Genomic DNA, 12713 nt, shown 5'->3' with positions numbered 1-12713 from the left:
TTAGCACCATCTACAGTAACATGAAGAAAGGGATCTGTACTGACTTGTCTTTGTTGACTTAAGTAAACCTTCCCACTGTGCCTCTTACCTCCTTTTAAGTACCGAATGTAAGATTCATGAGATATGCAATGTAGTCTTGTTGTGGTTCACAGATCCTTGGTGAGCAGAACAGCACAGATCCTTCTAACAATGCTAGGTCCTTGTCCTTTGTACTCTACCATCTCTAGTACATTTCTTATTACTTTCCTACACCCTCTTATGTACTTGTGGGTGCCTGATGATTAGACCTCCTCTTTTTATTTATTATTCCTCAGAACCATCTCATTCCTCAACCTGTCATTCTTTCTACCTCTCTGTATAATTATGTGGCATCCCTTGCATTCCCTTACACTCTTCCCCCTCCCCTTTCTTCTTATTTCCTTCTTTCTACCATGACTTCCACTGAGTACTACTATTTCATTTGTTTGTTTTGATGGTTTTATTTTAGTAGGCTTAATTTTTTCTGCAGTTTTGTAACTAAGTTGTAGATGAACCATCCCTTCTGGTCCAGTCCATCTGTGTGTTCATCATCAGTAATTACAAATAAAACTACCTGAAGTACAGTGGTTATTGTCAATGAAACCTAATGAAGGTAACAGCATTAGAACCTTAAGATAGTCTGCCAGTGGACTTGGCAAGTACAGAGACAATAAATGTTTCAAGAATGTCAAAGCCACTTTGGTGTCAGGAGGATAAAGCTCTAACTATGGCCCAGCTAACCCAGGTTCGATTAGCGTCTTGAATGATTGATGGAGTGGCAAGGAGGGATGAGCATGCCTGTTCTGGATAGAAGGCCATTTGTTGATGATGCTCCCTAAGGGGAGACATGGCCCAGAGAAGGGGATTGCCTTCAGATGCAATTAATGATTGTGGGGATGGGGAATGAGAAGTAGACAGGGCATATATTAAAAAAAAAAAAAACTACCAGATGGAAGCACAGATGGCCAAGTCCCTATGATGCCTTAAGATCCATGATCAGCCTCAGCAATACTGAAGTAAGGCTAGGGGAAGATAGGAGGATGGCTGATATGGATGTGGAGCACTGGCTGGTAAGATAATAGCCAAGGGGGATAAAAAATACAACATGAAAGGATCATTCATTTTTTAAAGTCAGGTTTAGTATGCATGCAGTTAGAATGGATCAGGAAAGATAATATTTTATATGCTTAATAGAACACAATACAGCTAAGACTTCTGTAAAATCTGCATAAATTTTATTCTTTTTCTGGGAAAGAATGTTTTATTTTTTTCCTGTATCATCGACCAAAAGTCCATACATGTGTATGTGACATGACAGATATTGTGGAATCATGTAATTTCAGGGAAACTACCATTTCTGAACAGATGACACTGAAAGCCACTTTTATCGAAAGAAAATAACAGAAAAGAAACATGTCTGCCTCTTTTTAGTTCTGTTGACATTTTTGTTTAGAGGCGTGAGATTGTGTGTGTTTCACTTCTTAGTTTACTAATTGTTTTTTGTTGCAGTAGAGTGCTGCAAATGTAGTTGAGAAACGAGTATTTTGTTTGAAAAAGAGTTAGTAGATTTAATTAATGAGACACAGCGTGGTAAGGACAGTGTTTTTGTTTTTGTGGGTTTTCATTGAAAGTGGCTTTCAGTAGTGTATATTCTATGATACTAGTTTCAGTAAAAGTGAAATGACATACATTAATCTACCACTGTAACTTACAGGTGGGTCCTATAAGACTAAACCACATGATAACTAGGAGAACATGCAGCTTTCACAAAGTTAATTTTTCTAAAGTAATGTAGCATTTATTAACTTTTCACAAATAGTCAAAATGAGAGAAAATATTACAGTAACTACTGTATAATCACAATCAAGAATGCAGTTACATGATTATTTGTAACACTGTTCTATGACCTAAAAGGGTGATAAATGCATAAATCACCTATACTGATATAGGAGTATTATTTCTTTCTAGTACTCAGCATAAGTCTGTGATACATTTGTTTTATTTCCACTACAGGCATTTCTGATCTGTCCATGGAGAACCTTTCTTGCAACATCAGGATTGTTTCCAGTAATTATCAGTGAAGCTGATACAACTGAGTATAACATGCAGGTAGATATTTCCATTACCACTTCTACTGTCTTGTGTCTTGTCTGAAAAAAAAACTAAGCATATACCGTACATATTAGTTACAAAAATTCTATATATCGATGCTTTTTGTAGTAATCTAAACCCTGTCAACACCACAAAATATTTACTAGTCAGAGTGCCTAATGTAAAAACAAATTTTTCAACAAATAAATAGTTTATGTTTTGAGTTTATTGCAGTGAACATAGTGTTAATTTCCAGGTAATTGTTTAAATGTTGGGACACACTTTATTTAGCAAGTCCTGTAATATGGAGACTGAATGGCCGAAAACAAAGACTTACATATACCAAGTTTCAGATTGCCATTTACCAGAATATTAACTTTTCTCTAAGGTATGGTGATCTCAGAGTTGGTATATATAAGTTCAGGGGTGTGGGGTATGACCACACATCAGGGGGTGCAGGGGGTTTGCCCCTGCAAAGAAAGTTTAAAATTTATTTTATTTTTTTTTATTTTAAATTTGTTGACCGGGATAGTCTGACTGGATACATGTCCAAGTGAGGAGTTATGCTAGAGATTTGCTCTCCTCCTGGATTTTCTGTCCTTCCTTTCCTGTGTGTTGGAGCCTAAGTTCAGTGAACTTTTGTACCAATTTTCTCATGTGAACCCCCCCAAAAAGAGTGTGGTATGGAAGAAGGGCTTGGCAACCTACTTTCATTCTCTCCTTGCTTAATTAACTCTCTTGATGGTAGTGGCTGATAACAGGATTACTGTAGGAGACCTCCTAACACCCAGTCAGGGTACATCTTTAATCTCACCATCCTGAAAATATTAGTTTCCCCATTTTTCTAGGCAAAGGTTAGGTGGATTTGTAGTCTTAGTGCCCACACATATTAAATAATACTTTTGTAAATGCTTGAACACTTCAACTTAATCTAATCTGCAGAATGATTGAAGTTATTTTCTATTCTCTATGAAGAAAAAAAATCTTTGGCATTCATGTTTCCAAACCAGGTAGTCTTTTTTATGTCACCAAATACAGATCTATCTTCCTCCTCTGCCAAAATGCCAAGAAGCAATCATTGCTACCAAATGTAAAAGAATTAATCTCCAACCAGATTTACTATGAATAATAATTTCTTTGTAGGTTAGGACATCAAAGCAGTTTAACTGTAATATCAAACACTTTCAAAAATCACTCTACAGTGTATTAGAAAATTATTTATTTATTTATTTATTTTGCATGGGGAGCTACAACTCTTGTACCTTCTGATGTACAAGACCTCAGGTCCCACACCCTCTAATCTCTGGGTCTATATTAGAACACCTAATGTTCAAAATTTCGAGTGTTCTAATATCAAACCCTATGAATCGAAAATTTAAAACATCGAACATACAGAACAGCAAATTTTTTCCTAGGGAAAAAAATGTGCTGTTCCAAAATACATACACACAACACAAGCACACCAAACAAACAGCAATCCACACACTTACACCCAAACTCTTACACCTAACCCTACATTAAACTATACATACACCACTAACTATCCACTTACCTTAACCCAAACCCTAACCCTAAGGTCCGTCACTATCGCACAGTCACCTCACCCATGCCTTAACCCTAATTCACCTACCCCTTCCTAACCCTCATGTCCACAGAATCGCACACTTACCTGACCCACGCCCTAACCCTAACTCACCTAACCCGCCCTAACCCTCATGCCCACACAATCACACACTTGCCTGAACCTGATCCGTAACTTTCCACCACAGTGCTGAAAATACCGAAGCAACAGAAACGGACAACCAAATTCTTTCCCTAGGAAAAAAGTCGGTTGTCTGTTTCTTCGATATTTTCAGCATTCGCTGAAAATGGGTTGATATTAGAACACTCGAAATTTTGAACGTTCGGTGTTCTAATATAGATCCTAATCTCTATTTGTACTACCACCAAGTTTGTACAGACTTAGAGAAAAGGTAAAACATGAGAAGAAACACAAAACTCACTTATATCTCTTCCCCAACTCCTACAGGCTGAAGGCAAGGAACAGATAATGTGACAAAACAAAATCCAATGTATTAAAACATGGAAAACATCTACAATTGGCTTAAAATTTATGAGGTTTCATAATACAGTCAAACAAGACATGATGACCTGTAGTGCTAACCAGTAACCATGAATTCTCATTGAGTGATATGGCTTTAGGAATGCCTACATAAAGCAGTAAAGACTTTATAAAGATTGAAGAATTTGACCACAGTGGTGCCAGTACAAAAATTAATTATCGCTATCATCATGGACTCCCATTTTCTAGACGGGGTTGGGGTGTCATGTTAACTGCCACCACCTGTCTTAACTCACTACCACTCTTCCACCTTCCTCAATAGTCACACTGGTTTAATGCCATACAATTATTAGTAGTGCCTCTTTTCTCTAAGCTCTCATTTCTGAACAGCTCATGCTTTTGCACCCACATTTTTGAGGGCACTGCTAGGCACAGGCTTTGACTAATCTGATTAACTCCAAATAAAGTGAGAGTTGTGTCATGCTGTGCTCCCTTCCCACTCCCAGTTCCCCTGTCATCCCCCCAAACATGCAATATATCTGCTGATCTCCATCCACAATCACATCCTCAAAGCACTTCTCTTAAACTGACATCACCATAAAAATGCTTAACCTTCTTTATATCACAGCCCTGAAAGTCAGTACTGCAATATTACTGGACGTCTTATCTCCCATATAGAACTTCCTTTACAAACGCAAAACACATCTATATAATAAAATGTTCATTCTGCTGCAGCTTACCATGTTCTACATCCTTCTTTCCTGTTTACCTCCCACACCTCTTCAAAAACACTTAGCCAACCAATAAGCACATCACCATATATTACCCCTACTTCCTTAACTTCCACAGCAACAAACCAGCACCACAGCCCCCCAGTAATCAGGCCAAACCCACTCTCCAATCTACCAATCTCAGAAACGCTTGTCTATATTATTCAAAAGACTCAGAAAGGGACTCTGACCCTAAAAATGCCAAAGACCTCCTTCAAGCTACCCTTTATAATCTTTATACACTTTCTAAAGAGTAGCATTGAACCCAGCCCAGGCACAACAACTGCCTTTCCTTAACAACAGTACCACTGTTTCCCTAGATTGGCCTGTACCCTCTGCAATGTCCATTAACATCAGAAACAAACTAGACCACATAAATAATTGTATTTCCCAGCACAATCCAGAGATTCTACCAGTCACAGAATCCTGGGCCAAACAACACTCCCCCCAACTTCCAACATCTTCTTACCTCCTACACGTATGTCATTGATGCTAGGCCAGGTAAACAGTTAGGTATAAGGTTTCTAATCATGTACAAAAATAACCTAAACTCAAAATATATTGCCCAAGGAAACTCCTCCTCAGACTCCAGTCCTAGCTGGATTCTTCTAAAATTACCAAGTCACAAAAGCAAACCACTACTGATCATTGCAATCTATCTGCCACCTATTTTTCCCCAGATAAATTCAAATCATTCAGCATTAACATACTTAATAACTGTCCCAAAAATAATAACATAATCATTCTGGGTGACTTCAACCATAATTATCTTGGCCCTCTTTCATCTGACATGGTTAATTTCCTAGCACACCCAGTTCTCCTTTAACTTATAAAAATATCAAAAAGGCCTAACCTCAGATCCCTTAAAACTCCACATCCGAAAGACCAGCACTAGTAGAGTTTTTGGTAGAATGTAGAACAGAAGTTGCCATTAAAAAAGGAATAATTAATAGAGCATATAAAATATTGCATGATAATTATAAGAATCAATCAGAGGAGGTTAGAAAGGATTGGGAAAAGAGATTGGATAAACAATTCACAAAGAAAAAATGGGAGGATATGTGTATGTTTCCCAAATATGCAACAAAATCTACAAGATTTAGGTTTTTGCTTGGAAATGTTTACATAGATATTTTTAGAACCCAAGTAGACGCCACTCTCTACCGAGGTAGACAGCAAAGGTTGGAGGGGTGACAGGGAAGAAAGAGGTACTTGGGAACATATTTTCTGGGAGTGCGTTAGGTTGGTGGACTTTGAAGAGTCCCTGCAGGACGCACTGTCAAAGATGCTGGGTGGGTGGATTGGTGTGATGAGGGAAGTGATTTTTCTGAGCTATGATACAAAATCTGAATTGCCTAGACATGGTGAGGCCTTGCTGTGTCTAATTATGTTGGCTGCCAAAACAAGCAATTACTAGAAAATGGAAATCAAAATCTAAATGAACTATATTAGAAAGAATTAATATAGTAACAGAGATAAAACAACTGGAACTGAGATTTTTGAAAAGGGTAGGAGCAAACTACATAGGAAAAAAATGGGAATTATGGAAACAATACATACAGGGGAGAAATAAAATTTAAAAGAAGGCAGGACTTAAATGAGCTATGTAATGTTTGAATGAAAATGATTGGGTAGATTATAAGTGATGTATAATGTTTGCAACTGGGAGTGTGTCAGTATGGTTTGTGATGTAAAATGCTTGCAACTAGGATTGTGTTGGTGTGGTTTGTTGTCATTTATATAAATGTATGATTGCTTCTGTTGTAAGTGGCGTTTCAATAAAGATATTTCTTGTTTAAAAAAAGGGGCAGGAATTAAATAATTTATGTAATGTTGCTTAGGTTATATGATATATAGCAACATATGTAAAGTATAATGTTTGTTACTGTTAATTTGTTAACACAGTTTGATTACTTTTGTATAAATGTAAATTTGCCTATGTCAGAACTGATAATTCAATAAAGATGTTTTAAAAAAGTGAAAAAAAACCTCCACACTCAACTTGATTATTACAAACATGCCAAGATGTATCTCCAACATAGACATTCTGCCACCATCACTAAGTGACCACTTTTACAATTGTCAATCATCCTATAAAACTACTACCAATATTAAAAGCCTTTGGAAACCAGTCTAGCTGTAATAATTGACAAACTCAAACATCTTCTCACACTAAGGAATAAAGCATGGCAAAAACAGAAACAAACTCATACAGGTGACAATCTCATCCCCTTTGTAGCCATATGTAACCTAGCCAGAAAGTCCATTCAAAGGCACAAAAGAAATCTCCATTCAAAGAAACAAATTACTCTCTGACATTCCTCAAACACTTTTGTAAAGAAATTAAAATTCTTACAGGAGGAAAACCTCCTCTTGACATCCTGTCTGCAAATGTCATTCAGTCTGGCACAACAAAACTTTGTCCAGAAGATTTTCTTAAAGAATTTAACATTCTTCCACCAATAAACTCCACAACCCCACGGATCATGCATTTTCTTCCCTGCCACCACCTATCACCCACCCTTCCAATTTAAATGCATACATTCAAAAGAAATCTCTACTCTAATTAAAAATACTCCCACTAATGTTCCTCCTGGATCTGATAACATAAACCCCTGGTTCGTATATCACTGCACAAATCTTCTAAGTATTCCTCTCACCTGTCTCTCAAGCAAAACATCTTGCCACATATTTGAAAAACTACTCTAATTAAACCTGTCCCAAAACATACCAACCCAAAAGTTACATCTCACTTCTGTCCAGTATCTACCCTGCCAATGCTGGGCAAACGTCTAGAAAGGATAGTCAGTACCAACTCTCTCTCTCTCTCTGGATACACACACACACACACACACACACACACACATATATATATATATATATATATATATATATATATATATATATGTATATGTGTGTGTCTGTATATGTGGGTATGTGTGTGTGTGTGTGTGTGTGTGTGTGTGTCTGTATATGTGTGTGTGTGTCTGTATATATGTGTGTGTGTGTGTGTGTGTGTGTGTGTGTCTGTATCTGTGTGTGTATGTCTGTATGTGTGTGTGTGTGTGCGTGTGTGTGTGTGTGTGTGTGTGCGTGTGTGTGTGTGTGTGTGTGTGTGTATGTATGTATATCTATATATGTATATCTATCTATATATATATATATATATATATATATATATATATATATATATATATATCTTTATCCAGCAGTACCACCTGCTCTACTCATAGTAGCATGGATTCAGGCCTAGAAGAAGTACTATGACAGCATTTGGTCCTAACAGATGATGTCCTGAAAAACACTGACAGAGGCCTCCTTACAAGTGCCCTATTTATAGACCTCACAAAGGCATATGACCTCATTGACCATTATCTTCTCTGAAATAAACTAACTGAAACTGGTATCAGTCCAGACAACACTCCCTGGTTTAAAAACGTCCTTACTGAGAGATGCTTTAGAGTTAAAGTAGAATCCTCCCAATCAGAATAAAGCATAAACTACTTCTCAACCCCTCCAAGTCAAAGACATGCATTTTAGAATGCCACAGAAATTCACCAAGCACTTGGCTCTCTTAACTATCTTTGACTTACACAGCTGTACCACAGAAACAGCTTCCATCTTCAAATACCTAGAGTTATGCCTTGCTAAACATCCATTTCTCTAGAGACTGTGAGACCAAAAATAAACTTTCTCCTCTTCTGCTCCAAAATTATCTCCCTTTTTTATCCCAACCAACCAGAGCAGTCATTGGCAAAGGAGTTCTCCTTTCTCATCTTGAATGTGTACTTCCCATTTTCACTTATGTCTCCAAGAAAAATACTGCTACACTCCAGTCAATCTCTAATAACATCTACCAATTCTTTACAAACTCATCTCTCTGTATGCACCACTGTATCAACTTTGAACAAGCCAAATAGTTATCCATAAAACAAAGATCTAACTTCTTGTTAGGATCACAACTCTACAAACTACTCTAACCTTAGACATTTACTCCCCTTGTAGCTAAATGTCATAACAAATCTTCATAAATCCTAAGACAGTAGTGACAAATCACATCAACTTCCATTATCCCTATAAGCAAACTCCACAACACTGCATATGTATTCTAGTCTCAGGCACATACTGCTTGACAGGCTCTCTGTATTGACCTAAAGGAAATCATCATTTACTCCAAATTCAGAATGCAACTCCAAAAGCACTTCATCCAAGCCAAATGTCCCTCCTTCAACACACTGTCCCTGTCCTCTTTCCAAGTCTTTTTTCTCTCTGATTTATTGAATGACTCGGTTTAGAAACTAATGTATGTAGTGTACATTGCACTCTGCTTGCTCACTGGAAAGTAAGTGTGTGTGTTTGTGTGTCTGTGTATACACACACACACACACACACACACATATATATATATATATATATATATCTATATATATATATATATATATATATATATACGGGTCTAGGACACATGCTCGACTAGCATATGTCTGAATCACAAAACATCGAACACACATACACGAAAGCGCTTAACATCGAAAAGCACTTCCGTGTATGTGTAGTTCAAAAAAAGAAAAATCTATGTTTCTGCAGGGGGTGTTGCCCTCCTGCACCCCCCACACCTCCCCACTTTATTATTCTCACTGCGAGATCACACTACAGTGGGGAAAAGGGAATTTTCCCTTACCCGCACTGTAGTCAGATCTACGAAACAGGCACACATACACGGAAGCACTTGTCGATGTTAAGCGCTTTCGTGTATGTGTGCTTGATGTTTTGTGATTCGGACATATGCTAGTCGGGCATGTGTCCGGATCCTATATATATATATATATATATATATATATATATATATATATATATATATATGGATCTACTTCATATGACTGAAAACTCAAAATACTGAATTTCATTTGACTGAGACCACAATACCTAATTTTCAAAACACTGAAAAATCATTTGACTGAGTCTCATTATACTGAAAGCTTACAATGCTGAATTTCAAAATACTAAATTTTAAGCCATAGACATGCACACTTACAACTCCAATGACTAACTCTTTCCAGAACTTAAAAGCTACTTACTTACCCTCTTAACAGAAACTGGACAATATAAAACCAAACTAGGTGGGGCTTCCCCCCCCACTATATATACTAACTCCAGGATGGCATTACAGTGGGGAAAAGGGCATATACCTTATCTTACTGTACTGTACACACTGCCATTACTGCTGGGAGAGCATGAAACATCTTCATATTACTTTAAATACTTCCCATAAAAATGTAAAGAGACATGCCCACATTTAGAAACACTACAACACTACTTTCTACGCTAATATTGGTATTCTGACAGTCAGCACTTTAAGTTACAGTAATTTTTTTTTTATCACAAGCAAGTCACACGTGAAGCGAAGCACACATCATGTCTATGACTTAAAATTCAGTATTTTGATATTCAGCATTGTAAGCTTTTAGTATAATGAGACTCAGACAAATGAGTTTTCAGTATCTTGAAAATTAAGTATTTTGAGTTTTCAGTCATGTGAAGTAGACCCATATATATATATATATATATATATATATATATATATATATATACACACGTGGGTTTACCTGTTATTATCGAAATTTCACTTACCTGAAAGTCACATCCTCGAGACCACTATGCCAAAAATTTTATTTTAACGAAAACCCGGATCACCAAAGTTTTCTTGTCTACAACTTGCCTTTCTCAAGGCCATTTAAAACCCATTGCTCCATATTTGTCTTCCAATCTTCTCTTACTCAACATGTCAAAATGGAATGATAGCAGAGTTGTCACTGTTTTTAACTTTCTGCATTATTTCACCATTGCTCACTGGAAAGTAAGTGTGTGTGTGTGTGTGTGTGTGTGTGTGTGTGTGTGTGTGTGTATACACACACACACACACATATATATATATATATATATATATATATACGGGTCTAGGACACATGCTCGACTAGCATATGTCCGAATCACAAAACATTGAACACACATACACGAAAGCGCTTAACATCGAAAACCCAGCCTTCTCTACCTACTTTTTTATGTAAATGAAAGGCTTACTTGTGTTGTTATGCAAAGTGCAAGTGTTGCCCTGCTGTAATGTAAAAGAGTTGCCGTGACTAAACCTAAAACTACATGTGTCAGACCTATGATCCTGTTTTAGATGTGTCATCCTCTTTAGTATCTTTTGTTTTTCTTGGCTGTAAGAGCATCCCTCTTAGCATTTTACTTTGTGTATTTTTTTTTTCATTGAACTTCTACTATATTTTTCTCTGCTGCGTGTGATTTGTTTTTTGTTTTACTTTCTCCAGGATATGGCTTAAATGGTCCTTATGGGTCAACTTATTCAATTAAGAAAGAAATGAATGAATGAATGAGTAAAATGAATGCACAAATTATTAAATAAAAGATGTAGTTTTGCAACACAGATGTAGTGATACAAGCTGACTTGCTACAAAATGTAGGAGTTCAACATCATGTAAAAATAAGCAGATGTATTTGTAGAAAATCAATCAAAAAAGAAATGTAGCACCAGGACAGGCTATACCTGACAAGCAAACAAGGTGATACATAAAGGAATTCTGACAATATAAGTATATTTAGTCTAAATTAAAAGCCTTATACACTGTTGTTATCCTTTTTTGGAGCACTGTTGCAATATAACTGATTATTGGGTTATCCTGACCACTGGACTCTTGATTTAGTTTCGGTCTGTCAGCCTTACAATCCTTGTCATTTTCTTTTAATTTGGGCAGATAAGTATCCCCATTTGGGACCCTCCCTTTTCCTTCAGTTTTGTGACCAGAACATGTTGTTTCATGACATTTAAGACAGGAAAACTTGATTGTAGGAAGCAAACTCCTTACAGGGACAATGTGTTTATTTTGGGTATGTGCCTCTCATAATTACAAAGACTGTTCCTTCTGTCTGTAAGACCCTTTAAAGCGGGTTATCTTCTTAAAAGTATATCTGGAAAATCAAAGGCTTAAGGAGCTTGCATAAGGTAAGATGGCATCTGAGTCTTCTAATTCAGATGTCCTCCTCTACAGAAAAAGAAACTCAAGAAATCTAAACTTGAGGCTTTAGCTGTCTGGTCAGACCCAGACGTCCCTGTTGTGTTTCTTGATGGGACCTCATACTGCTTGAGAATTTTGGCTGCTTCCTCTATCATGACCTTGCCAGATACCAACTCGTTTAACCAAACACCACCCCTGGAAGAGTGAGAAGGGGGAACTGATGCTTGTTATTTCAGAAGAAGCTGAGGGCATAACTTACATTCTTGTTAGGGAGACGTCCCTAGCTCTCTAATTGAGATACGTCAGTGTTCAAATGCATTGAGTTTTGTGTGAGGAGACATCCTTGCCAAAAAGAGTCATAAAAAAACAAACATACCTCTGCCTCTCAACAGCCCACTAAAGGTCTGTAGAAGTGGTATGAGTCTTCCCAGGGACGTTTTAAAGCCTGATGTCTCTTAAGCTCCCCTTTTCATTTTCTGTGTTTCAGATACTTCTTGTCTTAACAAGCAAAGTGGTTCCTCTTCTGAGGATGAGGCTTCTGATTCTGATTTTAATTCTTTGGCATATTCCTAACAGATCCATTCCATTTTGGTTATAAATCTGAAGATAAACATATATTTTGCCCAAATTCTCCTTGGGGGGGAACTGTTATTTGGCAATACAGTTCTTAAAATGATGTAAAATGATGCAGCACTTTCAGAGGGAAGATAAGAAGGTCTCAGACTTGGAAAAAAA

General features: G+C 37.0%; 1 protein-coding gene across 1 annotated transcript in view; it reads left to right on the top strand.

Annotated features, from left to right (window-relative positions):
• Positions 1 to 12713, top strand: part of LOC122799665 — a 1990791-nt gene that overhangs the window by 1304303 nt on the left and 673775 nt on the right. Inside the window, exon 37 of the mRNA XM_044068913.1 lies at positions 2032 to 2127. Within this exon, the coding sequence (XP_043924848.1) occupies positions 2032 to 2127 (96 nt within the window). The remainder of the gene's footprint in view (positions 1 to 2031; positions 2128 to 12713) is intronic.

Source organism: Protopterus annectens, chromosome 1.part0 (assembly GCF_019279795.1).
Source record: "Protopterus annectens isolate FY-2018-M chromosome 1.part0, PAN1.0, whole genome shotgun sequence".
Lineage (NCBI taxonomy): Eukaryota > Metazoa > Chordata > Ceratodontiformes > Protopteridae > Protopterus > Protopterus annectens.
This window is presented reverse-complemented; position numbering and strand designations above follow the sequence as displayed.